The 21627-nt window shown below is 37.1% G+C and overlaps 2 protein-coding genes and 1 long non-coding RNA gene across 3 annotated transcripts in view; 2 read left to right on the forward strand and 1 right to left on the reverse strand.

Moving 5' to 3' along the window:
* LOC140948068 (uncharacterized) overlaps positions 1-5226 on the forward strand; it is a gene marked incomplete at its 5' end in the record, with an annotated part of 11099 nt that extends 5873 nt beyond the window's left edge. The window contains one exon of the mRNA XM_073397288.1: positions 5178-5226. Within this exon, the coding sequence (XP_073253389.1) occupies positions 5178-5226 (49 nt within the window). The remainder of the gene's footprint in view (positions 1-5177) is intronic.
* LOC140948655 (uncharacterized) overlaps positions 1-9688 on the reverse strand; it is a 17684-nt gene extending 7996 nt beyond the window's left edge. The window contains exon 1 of the long non-coding RNA XR_012167067.1: positions 9191-9688. This is a non-coding gene — a long non-coding RNA (uncharacterized lncRNA). The remainder of the gene's footprint in view (positions 1-9190) is intronic.
* A 194-nt stretch (positions 9689-9882) lies between these two features.
* LOC140947544 (uncharacterized) lies at positions 9883-21415 on the forward strand. Its single transcript, XM_073396684.1, has 3 exons — positions 9883-10568; positions 16654-16820; positions 19009-21415. The coding sequence occupies exons 1-3, from the start codon at positions 10011-10013 to the stop codon at positions 19370-19372; spliced, it is 1089 nt and encodes a 362-aa protein (XP_073252785.1). The 5' UTR covers positions 9883-10010; the 3' UTR covers positions 19373-21415.
* Positions 21416-21627: the final 212 nt, after the last annotated feature.

The raw sequence follows: 21627 nt of genomic DNA on the forward strand, positions 1-21627 counted from the left end.
AATTTCAACAAAAAAAATCAGAAAGCGAAACAAAAGAACAATAGACCCTGGTCCAAGTAACAATGTGAGAAAATTTACTGGTAAGTCAACTTTCGAATAGTTTGAATATATCTGTGTAACTGTGGGGGGGAGCCGGTACGGACCAATTTGGCGGAAAAAAGGAAAATGCATTGAACGACCTTTTTATGGGGAACAATTCAGTTCTTCTTCAACAAGGGACAACACACGATATTCTTTAACTGCTTTTTAATTCCTTACAAAGTTCTCTACTCACTGATAAAATTCTCTCTCCTCAGTCTAATCTCTAAGTATCGTTACCGCACCTTGATTCTATGACTTGACCAACAGGCCATGCGTCTACATGACCAGCAAGCCCATTCACTTGACTCTCAGATTGGTCAGCTATGAGTTATTTTCCTTGTTGGCATAAAATCCTTTAAGTTGTTTCGTTTCTAAATTTCGCTGCAAAGCCTGGTATGTCAAGTCAATATAAAACAAAGCGAGCAATATTAAAATTACAAAGTATCGGCTTCCAAAAAGAATTTGTAAATTTTCAGTTAAAAAATTACTAAAATTAGTGCCATAAAAGCGTGTTAAGTAGTCGAAGTACTAGAGTTGTGAAACTTCTACATCAGAGATGATTGGCTAAACTCTCCCGTAATTCGATCACAGGCGTGACCAGAAAATCCAAAGAACAATTGCAAAATATAACATAGTAGAACCCTGCGGAAGTCGCAACTTAACACATTCATCTCAAAAAACATCTGAAAATCAGGAGATTCCGAAATCAGAATCATTTGAGATTCAAACGTGTAGGAACAAATCTGTTTCACACCGAGTTTATGACAGCAAGAAGTCGGCTGTTTAAAATAAGTACATTTTAATGTAAGTTAAAAATTATATGAACAGTAAAAATAACAGAATTAAACAACTAAAATAATTCATCAGAATACACTGAGTAAGACGTAAGTAAATCTAAACTTAAACTTTTAGTGCTTGCATTTTTATTGTTTATCAAATGTTTACAAAAGATTGACAGATTTCGACGTGTATAGTATGTAAATTGTAAGTATTACCTATTTTAACTGATCTTTTATTTTCTTTTGTTCGTTTAAATCTGCACCAAGGAGGAGCAGAAAATAATGGAATGATTTTTTTGTTAGTTGCCAAAGATCTGGAGACAAAGTTAATTATTTTCTTTGTTCATAAAAAAAATAATTAGTTAAGAAGGACTTAAACCGACATACATGGTATGTATTCGACATCATACTTTTGCACATACGAATTCATTTCATTGACGCCGGCTTTACCGACCTGCGGAGAAGCAAACAAAAACTACAAAATAATCAGTGAGGCTTGCTTGTCTTTGACGCTTGTGAGAAGAAACAATAAACGATGTTAGAGGGTGTCAAGTCAGTCCTATTTTCGACATTCCGTATTAGTCGAGGTTGCTTTAGCAGAGCGAGAATCTAAAAATGCAAGCTTTATTTCGTGTGTCTTTCCCACGTAGTCGTCATGGTCCTAAGCGTATGAGAAAGTAAATACCCTGAAGAATACTCAACCGTCAATAAAGTGGGACGGCTTTCTCTCCATACTAAGGTTTCCAGAGAAAACCGTTTACATAAAAACCCATAAAACGGCCATAAATCGGCCTGTGGGCCGCACAGGAGAGACGTAACACACATTTTAAGTAAGGTAAGCTGTTTTTTATTGTAATCCTTTCATTTTCGTAGGTTACAGAAACGATAGGTTTTTTCCCATACAAATCCTTATAATTTGAATGTTACGCAACAATGCCGATGCTCGCCGATGCTCATATTTCGAGCTTGGGCTACCTGTGGTAAACTTTCATTGCATGCAAAGGAGTCTTGTGATGTGCATGCGGTTAATTTACGGTTATGATTGAAATTACGCGCCATGTTCACCACGTTTCCTTGATTTTCGTTTATTTACACACGCGTTCTAATGAATTCAGAAACAAATCGTCGAAAACGATATAAAAAGTAAATATCCTGAAGAATACTGGACCGTCGATAAAGTATGGACTGAAAAACTTTAAGCGAGGAAATCCTGTTTCTGTAGACTGCGAAAAGTCTCTTATTTGGGGGGGGGGGGGGGGGGGGGGCGGGGATCACAGCAGGTGGAGAGCAAAATTCTACTTTTTTGCTCGCCCCGCGTGGCTCTGAGGAAAGAAGGACGAATGCTCGCGGTCTAATCGCCTCCTCATTCCTTATCGTACCTTCAAGCAAGCAAGACTCAACGCTACTAAGAGCGTTCTTATTCAGTCTCATTTTCTGTACCAACCTTGCTCTGAGTCCTACGGAACTGGCACTCGATTAGGGAGCTTAAGCAACGGCGACGGCGACGGCAACGAGAACAGCAAAAAAATAATAGGTTTAGATTTAGCAAAACAACAACTTTGCACGTGCAGCACGCTTATTTGTAAATTTCTTTGCCGTCCTCGCACGACAACAAAGTGAAAGTGCCTAATTTCACGATTTGTCGGGAACGGGAACACAAGACAGCAACTTTCTTGTTCTTTTCCTGAACTTTGACTACAGTCCATTAGAATTCAACTCCAAAAACATTTGCCAACATCGGACGAATTAAACGAGATGGAATATGCGCGATAAAGTTTAAGACAGAGCAAATTCAATTTTTATGTGACGTTTTTGTAGCCGTCACCGTTGTTGTTACTCAAGCTCCCCATCAAGAAAGTTTGAGCAACAACAACAGCATGCAACGGCGGCGAAAACGTCACTGAAAAAAGTGAATTTGCGCATTTTCAAAATTCATCGCTTTTATTCCATCTAATTCAATTTGCCGCGGTCAAATGTAGCCGTTTTCCTGGAGTTGAATTCTAAAGGATTGTGTGTAAGTTCAGAAAAAGAAAAAAGAAGTGGTTGTCCGGTGACCAAGTTCTCCATATATAAAACGTGAACGTTGTAGTCGTGAAACGACGGCAAGATGTACAAAAAAGCGTGCTGCACCTGTAGAGTTGTTGTTTTTCTAATCTGTGGGCCTCCTTCAATTTCTGAAATAATCCGTTATAATTACAATTAATTAATTATAATTATAGTTATAATTATAATTAATTATAATTTTAATTTTAAAAACTTTTAAGGCGCAAATATCCATATAAATATATTCAAATGCGCCATCCGTTCTTCGCCCCATACAAACTGTTAACCCCAACATTTCTTGTGAGTTGTGTCAGTAGGTCAGCTGCTGTAGTTACGAAGTCGGGTCTACAACTTGCACTAAATCCCACGAGCCGCAAAAGAATCAAACTGAACCGCAGTTGTGGCAGAACTAGAGAACCGGAACTGCAGCACTGCACAATGAAGGGTCTAAACCTTGCACTAAATCCCAGGTCCCAGTTGTACAAAAGGTGGATAGCGCTATCCACAGGATAAATCTCTGTCCAGTGGATAGTGCGATTGGTTTCCCAAATACTTATCCGCTGGATAGTGATTTATCCGGTGGATAGCGCTATCCAACGTTTGAACAACCGGGGCCTCGAGCCCAAAAATGTGCGAATTTCTGAGGGTGTTTGGGGAGGACTTTCTTCCTTGACGGCCGTCACCTTTTCCTCCTCCGCTGGTTCAATTCCATGCCTACGTAAGCAATAGTACCATAACAAACTACTTTGCTCCCACGGAAGCCACACTTTTCTGCATTCACAGTCAGCTGTTTTAATTTTTACAAAGACGTCCAACACTTTCTCTAGGTTTGTCATTTTCCTCTGTGGTCCTGACCATGTACATCAAAAAGTCACCTGCGATCTCAGTACTTGCTACTCCTAAGAGACCTGCCATAGACAATGTTGCTACGTTAACACCGAACTTAGTTTAACCTTTTTAACGAAAACTTTCATCGGGATTGGCAAAGGTTGTGGTATCTCTCGAGTCATAATACAACTCCATCTGACGAAAGCCGCTGCGCAAAAAACAAACCTGGCCTGGCCTACCTGGCGCCGGATGATGGCTTCACTAGCTTTTCCGGCAGGCCTACACACAGTCTTATATCCCCTGCCTGAAGGTTTTGGTGCGACGACCCCAGGACTCGAACATGGAGTTAATCATTTTCTTAAAACACAAATTTCTTGAAGAGTTAGAGTCAGCTCATGCAAGATCAGGCACTGACTGTAAAACGTCCCGACGAAAACGCCGCTAATTATAGATGGTGAGTGTTAAAAAGAGGAAAATACTCGCGAGCAATAAGTATAATCTGTTTAAATCTTTAGTGGAGACCAATAAGGACTGATAGAAAGAAAGACTGAAGTCAGTGTCTCGACCGCCACGCCAGGACTGATCAGCCACAGCCGGAGATGCACAACGAGACGTACCCAGATTGACATTTTGGACACTACCTGATACGACAGCAGCAACTGCTGGTACAAATATTTTCCAGAGTGAAAGCTAGATAATGCTGCTTGGAGACTGTTAGTTCCGATTAGACTGTTATAGACTATCTGTTCCAGACGGCAAACGAAAAGAAAGCAAGTGCAGAAAGTTAGGGGATGAAGAAGAGATCGAGAGGAGCTCTTCGCCCTTTCTTTTGAAATGAGGGAAAAGCGAAGGGCGATAACGAGTTTTTTGGGGGCAGTCCAATCTACAATCACTCACTGAGGCTCAGGTGAAAAACACCATATTAAGTCATTAGTCGGCCCCGAATTCGAGTGCGCCCGACATGTGAACGACGGTTGTCGTTGTTGCCGAAGTTCATTCTGAGCCTGCGTCCTCAGTACCCAGAGTTCACATTGTGGTGAGTTTGTAGCTCTTACTGGATGATTAGAGGCCTCACTAAGTTCAAGCCGTAGGAATATTTTAAATTACTACAATGACCAACTTGGAGACTGGATTTCATGACCATTTGACTCGTCAAGGCGCTGACCGTGACGCGAAATAGCCTAAACCCCACCCCCCAAGTTCAGGAGCATTTTGGCGTAAATATAAGAAGGCTGTACACGTAACATGGTAATTTAATTCAGTCTTCTTTTATCACATTGATGAGAGTGTTTCCCGTGTGATAGAATAGCAAGTATCAAGTCTGATTCTGCGTAGGTTTCTCCATTTGACTTCCAATTCTCTTTTTTCCGAAACAACGTATCCACGAGATCACTATAGTCGTACTTTGATTTTCTCTCATTTTAGACCTTTTTTTGTCTTTTTCAGGATTTCCACGCAGCGTGCGCAATCAACTGAACACTTGAAACTGAAATGAATGGATCGACCTAATAATGTAAAAACTGCTAGTTCAAGTTTGACAATGTTATTTGGGGGAAATGTTTAAAAAACTGTTCACTGTGCTTTGCTTACACGTATAGCTACGTATCGTGGTTATACCTACGGCCGGCTGCCGGTCAAGGTTTTCAAAACACCAAAAGCTTCAAAATTCCCTGTCTCCTAACCCTAAATCCCAAAACGTACAGTAAAACCCGCATATAAGAACCTAGAATTTTCGAGGTCGGGCTGAACAGGTTCTTATATTTTGAGGTACGCTGAAAATTAAAAAGATCCGTTTCAGTCCTAAAGGGTCAATTCGGCCCTGCAGGCCGGAGTCTGATTCAGCCCTTCCTGGAGCCATTTGAGCAAAAGGCTATTCCAGCCCACGGTAGGGCCCATTTCAGCCCTGGGACCAAATGAGCCCTAGCTAATTGGACTGTATTGGCCCTGATTTAAGGGAGCCAAATTAGACCCAAAAATAGGACTGTATTTTACTCACCGAAACGGCACGATTTTTAGGGCTAAAACAGATCTTTCTGATTTAGAGTGTAGTTTTTCACAATTCAGGATGATTAGGTTCTTAACTGGTTCTTATTTTTCAGAGGTTGTCGTAGTGTAACCATTGGCAGAAATATTGTACTAAGTACCTCATAATGGTTCATGGAACTGGTGAAAATCAAAACGAATGTATATCAAGAGAAAACATATACACAATGACTCTTTGTGAGAAGTTTCTCACACAATTGAAATACAGAAAAATTAAAATTGGAGTGATTCTTTTGCGTAAGATCCCATTTTTCTTTGCCAGGCTGAGCAGGTTCTTGTATTTTGGGTATTTAAATACCAGGAGAATCAAATCTAGAGTTGGGGCAAGCCAGTGCTGATCGGACTGTCCCTTACTTAATAACCAGCGAATGGTATAAATGAATAACACTTTGATTAAATTTCGTTTTCTGTTGTTGTTCATGGGTAATTTATTCACCACCATAAAGCTTATAATTCAAGCGTATTAAGCCCTAAAACGTTACCAGGAGAGATCTCTGAACACTATCCCTTTCAAGTGTGTAAAATTTAAATGTCGAAATTAAATCCACTAAAGCCGTGGTTATCACTCTTTCAATTACCGGGGCAAGTCACAAAATCACTCAGTCACTACCATCTATTGAGTTCAAATGCTAATATTCCAGTACTACACAACTTTCAAAAGACGTTGTAATATAGTCAAAAAGAACTATAATTAGCTAAGAAATATTTTGTCAAAATACAAAATATATATAATTAAGCTATAAAGAATTCACCACTGGAAATTATCAGGAAGTAACCTTGGAGATCCCAGCTAATGTTTACAAACAAGAGACAAGTGAAGACTGTCTTTAGATGTGAAGAAACTTGTTGATTCTAAGTCTTACAAGCAACAGGGTTTTACAATAATATTGCTTGTGCCACAGAAAGCCTTTCAACAGCACACTTTGCCAAATCCACTTAAAAAAGTTATAGGGCTACATACATTACTCCTTGTGGCTATTTTTTAGCTTGTGGTCCAATTTTATCCTTGGTTTCATTTTCTGTTTCTTTTGTTTTTGGAAATGGTTATGCAAGATAATGAGTTTGAAACAAGGGGAAATAAAACTACAGCAGATAGTCATGGAAGATGCCATATAAAGGCACTGAAGTCAAAACTACAATTACACAAGATTCTCAACAGAATCACGAATGAAATTTGCTGCTAAACAGCTTCAGAATATAAGATGCTTGAATTTCCCCTATGTAGGATATATAGGTTAAAGATGAAATTGTGGGTGGCCTAGGAAGCTGAAATGACCCACTTTCAAAGATCACTATCAGAGAGTAGTCACATGATGTACAACTCACAACATGTGAAGATTATAAGGTTGTGAACTTGAGCACTTATACAGTCATCCACCATCTCATCAAATTTCTTAAAAGATATTTTCAAGGGCCATCAACGATCAAAATAGAAAATTTTTATCAGAAACCCCTAACCACCTTGTAGACTAGATGTAGCCTTGGAACATCTGGCACTTGAATGATTTCATGGAAGGGCAGATTTGTTGTTCAGAAAATGTGCTTTGTTGTGTTTCCTTGAAAATTTTCTTCATACAAAGATACTACAATGATCTAAGTCACTACAATCACAATAACCACAATCTATCAAAAGTTTATTTGAGTTTTTTTCTCTTTTTAATACTTAACAAAAATTATCATACCATGTTTGATAATTATGTTAATTCAAGGGTAACATTGTTATGGTTTCGACCAGTCTGAATACTAAAATGAAAAAAAAAAACTCGGTAAAAAAGTTTGATAAATAAAAGTTCAGTAAAGCAGGCTTTCACCTTTGCATAATAGTCAGGTTCTAATGTCCCTCTTATAAAATATATTAAACTCTAATACGGAGCTAAAACTAGAAAATACACAATCTTAATTCTGTCAGTGCATATTAACTTGTGATTTTTAATATTCCCCTTTATTTCGTAAGATGATGCCACCCTTACATACTTCTCTAAAACTAACAAATCACTGCTCAAAAGTCTTCAGATACACTATTAATTTTATTCCAAACTAGGCATCACACAGAAATTGAAAATTCACACCACTGCATCTTGAATATTATCGTGTTTTTTAACCAGCAATTGTTATTCTTACACAGATGCCAGAGAGATGGTGTATTTCTTAATGATGTCTGGATACATATATGCCGAACTAAAATCAGCTGAAATGCAACATGTATAAGTATAAATATATACATATTAAATATATTGCTTTTAAGCTTTCTGCGTTAATATCCCAATTTAGTGGACACCTTAAAATTTTTAAACATTTATAATATGCGTGCATCTGGAGAGACATTAAAATAGAAAATGTGAAGTTTTTCTTAAGGGCATTCGCAAACAACTTTCCACAAGACGGGCTGTCTCTTCACCTTAGACAGTCAGGCTCTTTAGTGACGAGCTCAACCTACAAAAGGTCTCTTTAGTAATCCATTTGCCAATATTTCAATTGTTACAAACTGACACCCTTACTAAAAGCTGTTGAAGCTTCGCATTCTTAAGGATATTTTATATAGAAATTGGTCTACCAACAAAAAAGACATAACCAAAGATCGATACCATACTATTGTTTCGAAGGTCAAGTGTACATCTTAAGAAACATATAAAACCCACAAATTACGCAATGGTTGACATTTGAGCTAAACGGGAGTTTCCACTGGTCTCACTTTGGAAACGATTCCACGGTGGCCATCTCAGTGAGAAACTTACTCGATTTTTTCACCTCAGTCGGAGGATGACGACAAATTTTACTTCAAATAGAATTTAAACTCATTAGCAATGAATTGCTTTTAAACAGCCATTGAGTTAGAAGCTTTCGTTACGCGTCAATTCGCAGAAAAACACTGTAGCAATTAAACACGTCCGATGGTTCCGTGCAAATTTTTCCTTTCGAAGGTAATGATAAATCACAAACACTCAATATTCGCATGTCAAATCCACAACTTGCCAGCACGAGAAAGTTCCAAAAAAACCTCAACAATTTTTGCATAATCGAAAGAAACCACCTTTCCCCTCCTCGAGGTATGCGACAGCAGAGAGGAATTGGCTACAGAGGCAATTATGAAGCAATTTCCTTGCGCACGTGTGCCGCCATAGAGGGTCGATTTTTGGGCGAGTAAATTTTATGCACAGAAAGTCTGGCGCCTATCAAAGAATAGGTAATTGACCTGAGGGCATACTATACGTCCTTGAGAAAGGAAGCCGATAGAACAAATACTGACACTTTGTCTAGAACTGATCTAATATTTATGCGTATGACACATTTGCGTTCCTCGTTGAAGTGCTTGAAACTTAGAAACGATCACATATACGCTGCACCGCACCGAGACGCCAAAACTCGCGCACGTCAGAAATTCTAAAAGGATGTGAGCTAAATCGCGAAACTGTTACCTTCAATTAGCAAAATAATAATGCCCGTCTGCTTCGATACCTTCAGCAAGCTTATCACGAGAAGCATCTTTCATTTTCGTCATAGTTTAGCTGAACTTGTAAGTCAACAAAAATTAGATAAATCCTGTTCCTCTTTTGTTTGCACTCCTATCGAATGACCTCGGGCGCCATCTTTGAAAAACACCGTGCGCGAACCTATCAAAAGTTGGCGGTCGGAACCACAAAGGGAGATATAGTGTACCGGGGTAGTGTAATTTCACGCAATATTTATGTCCAAAAATTCACGGTTACAGATAGCTTTTCCTCGAAAAACAACGCATCTTCTGACGTGTGTGGGTTTTTTTACCCAGCAGTATATTTATCGTCTAATACAGCGTTATTTTCAGGCGATAATAAGCTATAAATGTTTGACATCTTTATTATGACTTTTGCCCTCCTCACCCCTAGTATTTATTTGTCATTCTACCCCTACCACCTAGGACGATAATTATTCATCAAAGGAAAATTCAATTAAATATTTCGTTCGTTGACTGAAACCAGAGTAGATTTGGTGTTTTTGGACAGAAAATCCGAGAGCATGCAGTTGGGAAAAATTTTGGTTTTTTTATATTGATTCCCTCTTCGTGAATCCCACAAGATACATTTTGTAAGTTTTTATGTCTGGCTTCCCGTCTCCTCCCCTGTTAGGTACCAAAGTGTCCCGCCTCAATGTACTCCCACAAAATTAGAACGTAAACTGGCGTAGAATTTGGCTAGACATCATGTCTCTGACATTGAACTAAGTCCTTTCTTTTTCATCACGTATGTGAAAGCCATAACGATGGGCAACGCGCCTTGTTCTAAGCGCGAACAAGTGGAAGTAACTCCTGAAGTTTTAGTCTGTAAATTGAAAAGAGCCGCTTACAAAGGCTCAAAGAAGGATCTTCGTGAATTGTTGAAAGCTGGCGCTCCTATCGATGGTTGCCACCGATTTGGGAAAACAGCTCTTCACGAGGCGGTCAGACATGGGCAGTTTAGATGTGTTGAGATCTTACTGACTTATAGAGCAAATGTAAATATAGCGACCTATGACGGGCTAACTCCTTTACATGAAGCAGCAGAACAAGGATTTGTGGACTGTTTGATTGCGCTTATAAACCATGGCGCGGACGTGAACGCCGCAACGAGAAGTCAATGGACTGCTTTACATTACGCGGCGAGAAATGGACACAAAGACTGCTTAGAAGTGCTCTTACAACATGGGGCTAATGTAAATGCCACCGCAAATGGTGGTTGGAGGCCTCTACACACGGCAGTACGCCATGGACATACAATGTGTGTGGAGCTTCTACTACTTTATAACGCAGAAGTTGATCCTCCTTTAGTACCATCTTGGAGGGTAAGTGAGCTGGAAGTTTACGACTACGCACGTTTTGATGCGTCTTATCGTATTTATTGAACAACCGTGATTTATTTCTTGTAGTGGAAAGTTTTCTTGCAGCGCATTTCATTTGCATGCGTCTCTCATGTTTATTAGCTCGCCGTAATTTTTTTTTGTGTTCGAACTTCGCAGCTGGGGGGAGCGAGAGGCCATGAAAGCTCTAAATTTGAAAACGCGAACATGTTTCTCGGCGATGTCCGCCTGGTTTTACGGATCGCTAAATGATCATTACAGGGGGAGTTTTTATATTGCCCCATTGATCTTGAAGGGAAAAACTCTTGCATCCCACTGTTTAAACTGACAAACCAGCGACCATATGACAGGCCCTAGCTGTTCCGTGATTAAGCTATGAACTCGTACGTAATCAAGTAACCCTATAATTTTAATTGCAGTTACAGAACTTCTGTTGATGTTTTAAAAAGGTCGTTCACTCCGCAGGAGTCGTAAAAATGTACAGGTATTTGATGGCCTCGGCAAGCAAAAAACACGAGAAAAGATATTTTTCTGTTTCAGAAAAACATCTTACAAAATTGGCCTTCTATTGCGAGCGTAATTAATTTTTTTCATTGAATGGTTTAGCGTTTCCTTTGGCCCGTGTTGAAATTTATGCCCTTCCCAAATAGGGAATACTTCTTTGTTTTTAAGAAGCTGTTGGATTTTCACTTATCCGTATTCTGAGTCTAGAAGTCTTAAAGACACCTATCCTGTCTCCGCAAAGTCTAACTGTATTGGGGTTTATTGTATTTTGTGACAGGTTGTACTAAATATAATCCGTCATTCCTGCGTCCTGTGAAACACTTTTAATAGGCTTTGGATTATTTTCTCTCGACTCATTCACGTCGGAGAATTTATGGATCTGCGTTTATACTGAGGGGAAATCTTGTGGGATAATCAAGGTTTTCGATTAAATTCATTTTGTCTGGCAAAGACCTGTATTCGCGCGCTCTTTCAGAGACGGCGGCTGTCTGTGTCTTATACTCGCAATTTATGCTTTTTCCTGCAGTATTTGACACTTTCTGTCATATTTTTTGATTAATGGCCACGGGCCAATTGTATTCTGTTGAATGTCGAGCGCCTTTGGACGCACAACATATGCTTCTGATTTGGAGCGCAGAAATGGAAGTTTGAAATAAGCTTATACATGCATGTTGTTTTCCGGCACATGAGATCGAGATTCGAAGTTCCAATTGTGTTGGTTTTATTCTATGAAGTGCCTAAGAATGCTCTGTAAAGGTGTGGTTTTATATTACTTCTAATCATTCGCGCTTCTAGGGAATGTAGTCATGACAAGTGCACTCAAGTGCCCAGATTTGCCGTTTTCGTCCGACGATATTTTCTATTCGCACCACCCAGGTATAAATTACATAAAGGTCTTGTTTCTTCTCACGCGCACGATGGAGCAGAAATTGATCAAGGTAAAAAGAAAAGATTCGAACTTTTCGCATGCATCACGAGAGAACTGAAAGATTGTTATCTCTCATGAGATAATAAATTTCACTGCCATGGGATATCACTCTTATCACAAAGAGCGTGCAAATTATCCAAAAAATGTAGCCCCCCAGACTGTTGCCTGACCTGGCTATGTGGCTCTTCTATATTACTCATAACTCATGTGCTAGCTCATATTTAGCAAGGTGTTAAGTTATTTCGGATTGAAAGGTAATCAAGATCGGAAAAATCCAGTGTAAGGTTTCTGCCCTGAGGACTTGAAGAAATATGCATGCCTGCTACAAAGCAATCACTTTTTAAGATTTTAATATTTCAGGGTGCTTAGGAGCTTTCATTAAGTTCTTATCTTGAGGCTGATATTGCTTCTGGGCTGTAACCAAACTCATTCAAGATTGGCTTGTTTTGAATGCATCTTTCTTGTTTAAGAATTTTCACGGTATTTAAATGTCACCATGTGCCACAACAAATGAATTCAGTCATTCCTGGGTGTTTTTTTCTTTCCCTTAAACCAACTGCCATTTTCTAGGGGAAACACCACCAATTAATTCAAGACATTGGTTTATGTTTTTGCATCAGTTCGCCAAGACTTCATGATATTTTTACTGTTCAAGGACTCGTAATCTTCCTTCTGATGAAGTTAACCTGCTAAAACTTCCCTGTGGTGATAACAGTACCCCTATTCGTTTAACACAATGAGTTAATTGCCGCAAACATCCTGTCGTGCTAAGAAATTAAATTTGTTTAGAAGTAGGCTTGGCAGTAGTCAATCGTCATGGAGATGTGCTCACCACAGCAGCTTGGTACTGCTGACATACAGTAAAAGAACAGGGTGAGGGGGGGATGGGGGTAATGAAACATGCATGTTTAGTTTTCTAGGACACTCTTATTTCTACTAGGAAGTAAAAAATAGCAAAAATTGTTTGCTTTTCTGGTAAAGAATAACATGTTTTGACTGGGTGAGTTTGCCAGTCTTGGATAAAATGTACAGTGCTTGAATAAAGCTTTTCAGAGACACAATAATGTTGTTATTGGCGCACTAACACAAAACCTACTTGATAGTCATTGTAGTTGCAAATGGTACTATGAACAAAAAAATTAATTTTTTTCATTAAGATCACCTGGCAGAGTTTTGCAAACAGGCTGTGATTGTTTCCCTGGATTATTGTGGTTTCTTAGTGCAAAGTTTACACCATCATTCTAAAAACTACAGAAGGTTACATTTCATCTAAATGCTTATGGAAACTGTGTTTCAAGTCTTTAGAACGACTCTAAGAATTTGCATAGAAATGTAATCAGCACAAAGTTCTGTAGTCTGTTTTGTATCAGTCTCACAAACACTGGTCATTAAGGACTCTTATCAGTGTCCTTGTTTTTCACTGAAGATTGAAGTAGAATGGAAAAAATAAGACTCTCTGTTCCATTGTTTTGCCAGATTCTGACCATTTTTGGTAGCAAAGTGAACCAGCCGTGTTTTGGTAAAAAGTTTTTTAGGGGTATTGTTTTTTTTGGTTTTTCGTGAAAGATTGAAAACAAACTAACGCATTGTAAACCTTTAAGGAACAGTTTGTTATCTGAAAATTTGAGAGACTTTTTTAATCAAAGGAGCCTGGCAGTGATAAAAGTTACTGCAATACAAGTAGTACAAAAACAGTTTCAGGTGATGCCATATCTCCCCATTTTATTCAAGCAGGTCTTTTGTCGTCAATATTGTTATTAGTCCTACATGGATTTACCTTTCCTACAGTTTTCGTGTTTCAAACTGGTGTTATTTTTAGCTGAATTTGTGAACTTTATGACCACAGTTGTTACCAAGGTTTCAAGTTGCTGGGTAAATACAACAGGTAGGCAGGGAATCAAACAGCTAGGGATTTCTTTTGGTTCTATTTTTCTTTTATTTTCCAATAACAGTAGCCAGGGAAGACACTCATAGTAGCCGCGGGAAATCCCTGGCCCCTGGCTTCCAGTGACAGCCCTGTTTATGACTGAGCTTTAGTGTCTCCCAGCATGTCACTTCAAAGTTTATTACTTTCTGTGTAATTTTTTACAGCCTCATAATACTTGTAAAATTCCTAATGGTGCTTCATGTATTCCAGTGGAATTCTTTTATTTACTTGTTTGGTATTTTCCTAGCATTTCTTTGTTAGGACAAAATTAAAGAGTTTTAGATTGCCCCAGAGCATCAACAATTGAAAGTACTCTGCATTTGAAATAAGCAAAAAAAAAATAGTGGTCTGATATGAATATAAATATATGTATAAGTTTTGCAAAAATGCCTTTAAAAAATAGTGGTCTGATATAAATATAAATATATGTATAAGTTTTGCTAAAAATGCCTTGTTTCAGGAGAATGATTATGAGTACCACTGTCGGGACCATTTAACTTTGTGGTTACCACAACAATGGGATTAGTTCAAGTGTTTGTTCGTCAACGCCCACATAGAAACACATGTAGTGCAGTATAGCAAGAACTTTACTTCACTGCTCCACTGCATTTTCCTGTTAGAAAGAAAGCTATTTTCAAAAAGCAGTGGGGTTTGGTTTTGAGTGAGCACTTTTATTAGAGGAAGTTGACGTTATGTGAAATAATAAATTATTGCATGCATGTATGTTGTGTGAATATGTCTAATAATTAAAGCTGCATATGATAGCTGTGCAAAAATCTTATTACAGAGCTTTTCCCTGTTCAGTAACAGGTAATGTTTTTTGTATTATGTGTTACAAGAATTAAATTATTTCAAGAAATATACCAAATTTCCTGTTTTGTTAGATTTTATAAACCAAATAGTGCCACACGAAATTTCATTCTGTAGTTACATTAAAATGGTGACATCACAGGATTTTGTTTGCTATTAAATAAACAATTTAGTTGTAAGGGAATGAAAACAGTTATATAATGGCTTGCTTGAATACATTATAACTACATTAAGGAAAGTGTTTGGCAGTGGATTCCAAAATAGTGTTTTCAGACTGCGTTCTTTTAGATAATAGTTTACATGGTAGAAACTGTGTTGGTTAGTTATTTTTTGAGCTTATGATTTAATTCCAAATTTGAGTGGATTACCTTTTCCTGAGGCTAGTGTTATTTTGTTTATTCAATAAAGCTTATCATTTGTTGGTTGCGTGAAATAATTTAGATATGGGAAAAAACGTTTTAAGCTGTTTCTCTAAATTTATCAAATCTTTTTAGGTCATTAAGATAAAACAATTATTTCTGACACAGTTCCCAGACTGGTTGCCCATGTGTAGCTTTAATTCCAAGCATTTTTGGTATCTTAGGGTAAAACTAATCATAAAGTACAGTTCACCATTTTTGCTTTTGCTGTGCCCTTTATACTGTGATGTTGGATACTGGAATTGCCAAATTTCAACCTCATCTCTTCCTTTTCCAATCAGGTCCTAGGAATTTATCAAATGAGGTCTATAGATCCCAAATTATACCAAATGTTGTCCTGAACCAGGTGTTTAGTCAGTACAAGAATGAGTTTATCTCATAATCAAGAGAAAATGTTCACCTAGGGGAAAATGCTTTGATCTTTTATCAAATTCTCGAAACTTATTGTTTATGGTAATATATGAGGATCAGTCAGGAGAATTTGCATGTGGTTATGGATATAAAAGATCAAAGCATTTTCCCTCAGGATGCTAAACATTTATTAATTCTCACAAACTTTTCTCTTGATTATGCATTGATGTATTTGTTAGGAGAAAATTGATGTTGGTCACTCTTGTGACCAAGAGGGTTAATGTGTACGAAAACAATACTGCAGTAGCCCGGGTACATTTTGAATATGATCCTAAAGGTAAAATGGATATGGCTTTCATTTATAGCCAAGATGCTAACACTAATTTTATTGAGAGCCCTTATTTTTGCAAATTTTAGATGGATCATCACTAATTTGTGTTGATGTTGGGAATAACAACTGTTTTATTCACAAACACATATAGACTGGATATTAATGCACAAAGCTGTACATTTGAAGTTTAAATTGCAGTGTGCTTTGTATGTAGTTATTTAAAGTAAATTAACTTTTGTTAAGTTCAAGTTTTGTTCTGACAACTGAAACAATAAAATTAATCAGCAAATCTGTTTGAAGAAAAAACCGATGAGGTGGGGAGACCCTAGGTGGTAAATACCAACATCTGTGTGAGGGGAGGGTTTATAAAGGATTTAGATGATCAGGGAGCAGGGTTGCTTACCCAGTGGAGTGTACTTATTGGAGGATTTACATTTAATCCTTGTAACGCCCATTTTTCATAAAATCCCTTCTCTATTTAATCAGTACCAGATCAAGGCTCCAGTTGAGTACAAAGTGTGTATTAAATTCCTACTTAAATAGCAAGCTTTCGTTTTCTTGATTTACAGTGCAAATCTCTGTTTTGAAACCTATGATTTACTGCCAGGTTCTTTATTATTAAGAATGCAACATGAATGAGATCAAACCATTTAAATGAAACCTCTATAGTAAAACAATCATATGGTGCTATTTTTTAATATATGAAATTTCACATATTTTGTTGACGTGTGATTTTTACCTTTCTTACAATAAATTGCAATGTTTAATCTTTAGTTTGTTTTTCAAATAACTGTTTTTAGATTCTCCAAGTTCCTCTTCACCATGCTGCAGAATATGGTCATCTGGCCTGCTTAGAAGCTCTTTTGAGACAAGGTGCTGATGTTAATTCTAAGACAGCAGAAGGATGGACAGCTCTGCACTCAGCAGCATTGTATGGAAGGACGTCTTGTGTGGAAGCTCTAATCAGGTGCTTATTGGGACCTTATTTGCACCTTTTTTAATAAGTAGATTGTTGTATTTAATTTATTTCTTACATATACCTTAATATCCAAGAAACCTGTTTATTCTGAGTTTACAGTGAGATCTTCTACTGAGTCAGGCTCAGCTCTAGTGACATTTTGGCATACAGTGTATCTAAGCTGGACCTAAATTTTGAGCTTACAGAGAAACCTCTGTGGTATGCCCATGTCAGTGAAATCTTGTCAGTTGTTCTACCACAGGGGTAAATTTGTATTTAACATTTTTCAAAGGAGTTATTAATTTTTCTATTATTATTATTATTATTATTATTATTATTATTATTATTATTATTATTATTATTAGTAGTATTGAAGAGGTGCTCCAAGAAAACGACAAGTGAATTGATAACTTTCTGGACTCTCCTATAAGGCCCTGTCCACACAAATGCATTTTCAATAGCATGCATTTTTGTTGTCATGGAAGACACATCAATTGAATCTTGTCTACACGACTGATCTGATGCGTTTTCGACTATGCACTCAAAAACATTTGAAAGTGATAGAATTGTATGTTGTGATGCAAGTTGAACTTGATGTGCATGCTACAATCACATGCCCTTGTAATATTTTCGGTCATCATTTTCATTTTGATGCATTTTCAACTGTCCACACAAATTCGATACATATGTGTTCTTGTTTTGATCCACCTTCAAGAGCGTTTTCAAATTGATGATTTATCCAGGAAAGCGCTTAGCATATTAGCGTGAATGGAAGGCCTCAAGATGTACGCCTTTTCAAACAAAAACTCATTATTGTGGACAAGGCCTGAATAACCAGCCTTTACTTCTGCTGGTAAAAGAATGAAAATTAAACTTGGCAAGAGCAAAAGTTATAATGGGCCTTCAAAAGTTTTTCACTCACAAAACCCCTTCAATTTCAGTTGGCACAGTGTGGAGCACATTACAAAAGGATTAAATTGTATGATAATATATATGTGTATAACAATTTCCTTTTTTGAAAGTTTACTGGTCAGAGTTTTTAGAAGTGTCCATCACACAAGCTGAACACCTAGCAAAATTGTGTAGTGATAAGCCAAGCTTTACAAAGAAATGTGTTGACATTACGAAAAAGTTACATGAGAGTTGCATTAAGAACCGCAAAAATTCTACTCTCCCGAAAGGGCAAGGTTATAATCTATCTTTACCACCTTGTACATGCTGGAATGCAGACATGTAAGCTTCTTATCTATATTGTTACAACTTCTGTGGTCATGCAACCATTGTACAGAAATCACTTATTTTGCTTTGCTAGCCCTTTTCTGTTTGCTTGTGAACTCCCATACTCATCTTCTCAATAATTTTTCTTGACTTAAAAGGGAATATTAATCAGATTGAAAATTTAGGTTTTGTATTGTTAGTTTATCTTGACTTGTTCACCATTTACTTCTACGCCAAATTGGCATTATAAACAATGAGAAGCTCTTTAATGTGTTGCTTCTGAAAGCACTTGAAACTCTCGAGTTGGTGAATCATGCTCACTGATATGACCAATTGTATGAAAGTTACTACTGAGCAGTACTTTTCTTGGGTACTGTTTACTGCAGTTATCTTTTGAGTTGACAGTGTATGAAATTGGAAAGAGTTGGGATTTAGATGAAAGCTACTGTGCTGTAATTTCCTGTGGTACTGTTTATTATGCTGTACAAAATGGTTCTTATTTTTGAATCCATAATTTTTAGAGACTGACAATTCAAGTGAAGGTGTACTTTCTTGTGGTACTGTTTATCATGCTATACAATGTGGTTCTTACAATGTATTTTTGAATCCATAAATTTTAGAGTGACATTTCACGCTAAGGTGTACTTCCCAGTGGTACTGATTATTATTTTGTACAAGGCAGTATTCCAAGGTTCAAAAAGGAGTGGATATAAGTAACGGTCAAATGTATTTTTCAGATTTATTCAGTGGCTGACTTAACCCTTTAAGCCCCAATATCCACAAATTCTCCAAACTGATCTCTATACATTTCCTTACAGAATTAGTTGGGAGAAATTGTTAAAAGATCAGAGATTTTTCTCTTTTTGATTGCTTGATTAATTCTCATAGATGTTGCACTTGACAATCTGTGGATATTGTTAGGAGAAAATTGATGTTGATCACTATTGGGTTTTAAACGGTTAATTCTTGTATTTTGCAGATATGGTGGTGATGTGGATGCTAAAACAGTGTGTGTAACCCAAGGGACGTCTTATAATGATACACCATTACATTTAGCAGCAAGACATAGTCATACAATGTGCATCAAAAGACTTATTCAAGCTAATGCCAATTTATGGACTCAAAATTGCCTTGGATTAACAGCGGAAAGATTTGTGACTGATTCAAGACTTCGAGACTGGATGGAAAATATCCAGCGAAGGCCAAGAACACTTCAACTACAGTGTTCTGCGGCAATCAGGAACTACCTGAAACCAGACAAAACAAAGAATGCCATGAAACTTCCTCTGCCAATGCATCTTTTGAGACAAGTACTTTTTGAACAAGATATCAAAATAGTATAGCATCAAATTATCATAATATTACTATTATTATTATTTTTATCATTATCATCATAATAGTATTTACAGAATGCCAATATGGGAGGCTCTGGTATTAATATTATCATCCATAAATTTGAATGCCCAAAATATCAGTGGTGACTACTTTATAAAAGACAGTGTTTTTTTTTTAAGTGACATTTTTGACATGAAACAGGTAAACAGGGCCAAGAATTTACCATTATTGTATTTGTTGTGGGGATTTAATTTGCAGATTGGTAGTTTAGGAGGATCCAATAACGGTAAATTGGAAATGGTGTGAAAATTACCACGGTTAATAAACCCACAACATTGTCTTGGAATGATAATTGGGACCACACAAGTTATATGTAGTCTGCGTCTCAGATGTAATTAACCTCCCGCAAGTCACATTGTGAAGGTTAATTTTTGTCTTTGGTGCAGGCTAAAGCTATGCAGTTGCAGGGGTAACAAAATGTATTTTCAAGAGTTCTTTTAGAAATTTCAGAATGACTATGGTAAGAAAGTTTCAGCATCTGTTACACCTCAAATTGTTAAAATTTGGATTCTAGATCAAAACTACTTATAACTAAAAACCTTTAAATCCTAGTATCAGCAAAATTAAATTGTTCGAAAGTAAATTCAAAGGTAACTTGAATTACCACGCAATTATTACAGCAAGAAGTTTATTCTGAATTTGCATGTGATGTAAATCCTATATCATGCTTGGGTCTCAAGAGAAGTTATATCAGTTACATCCTGTTCTGCATAGCAACTGTGAGAAATGGGGGGTTTAACTGTTACTCTCTGTAGATAAAATAAAATGTGACAAAAATTCCAAATCTAATTTGGTCATGTGCTGAAAAGAAGTTAGTACTTTGTGTATGTACTCCCAATTAGATTTGATTTGAATTTTCACATCACAAGATTTCTGCCACAGACATCAAAGTATGCAAGCATCTAACATGACCCCCATTATTCACTTTGAGAGTGAAAGGGTTTACAAAACACAGAGCATGGTTACGAAAACAGCAGTCTCTACTCACTCTTCACTGCTTTCGACAGAAATTCCAAATTTATGACATAAATCAATATTTAGGTTATAAATTTGATTGTAATGGGGGTCCAAATGTAAGTTTGTTTGATTTTATGTTTCTCCTGCTTGATTATGGGTTTGTGTTCTGCAAACAAGCTCCAGAAAAACTCAAATGCTTTTTCTAAAGAAGAATACATTCCGTAAATATTCACTGTTTTTTAGTTTATTAATCACATTTACACTTGGTCTAGCTTTGAGACCCTGTGTCTTTTGTCTGTCGTTCAGAAACAATAGCTAAAACAATTTTTTACAATTACAATTTTTTTAACTACTACATCGACCAATCAGAACACCTGACCGTATTCCCAACAGATTTTACGTCATCAGTATGGAATTTCTGTCGTTGAGGCGCAAACGTCCCACTTGGCGAAACTTCTCTAGTGGCGAGAAGGGAGGAGAGATGGTTGTTTTCGCAGGCTACATCATTGTTGCACAAAAAGTCGTTGTTGAAGATTAGCCACTGCAGTCAAGTCTTAAAACCCTCATTTTAGAGTTGGTCCCCTTCCTATTTGTGTCATATTCTTGGAGTATGTACAAAGGAAAGGTCTCTAACACAGATACGTCGTTCAATACCTCGTAAGTTACACCTGGAAGAAATTTCCTCCTTATTTTGGCATGACATCTTACAATGCATTGGACAGCAATTTTTGCCACTTTGTTTTGAGTATGGATGTTTTACTTTTTCAATTTGGTTTCACAAAAATGAGAACCACCAAATTCTTGTAACAAGAAGTTATTTTATAATACTCCCTTTTTGGGTGCCCTGTTTTATTTTGTTGAATACATATTTCATAATCGACTTAACTTTTGGAAACGTTTGTCATTTACTTTCGAAATCTAAACTAGAAATATTTCTAATGGCAGTCATTAATATAACAACTGATTATTTGGTGATAGTTCCTTGGCAAGTATAGTTTTGTCTGATAAGATTCTACCGAGTCCCTCATTTTTTTCCAAGGATATAATAGCTCCTGAAGGAAATACAGTAAAAACCTGCGACTAAGAGGATGGATTTTCCCAAGTTAGCCTAAACAGGCTCTTACATAAATAGTAATAAACACAAATTAAGGCTATGTAGGTTCTTAAATAGGTTCTTATTTTCTGAAGAAAGAAATACATTGAAGCTAAGAGTATTAGTTGTGTGCAGCTCGTTTATAAAATCTAC

This window comes from Porites lutea, chromosome 9 (genome assembly GCF_958299795.1).
Source record: "Porites lutea chromosome 9, jaPorLute2.1, whole genome shotgun sequence".
Classification (NCBI taxonomy): Eukaryota; Metazoa; Cnidaria; class Anthozoa; order Scleractinia; family Poritidae; genus Porites; species Porites lutea.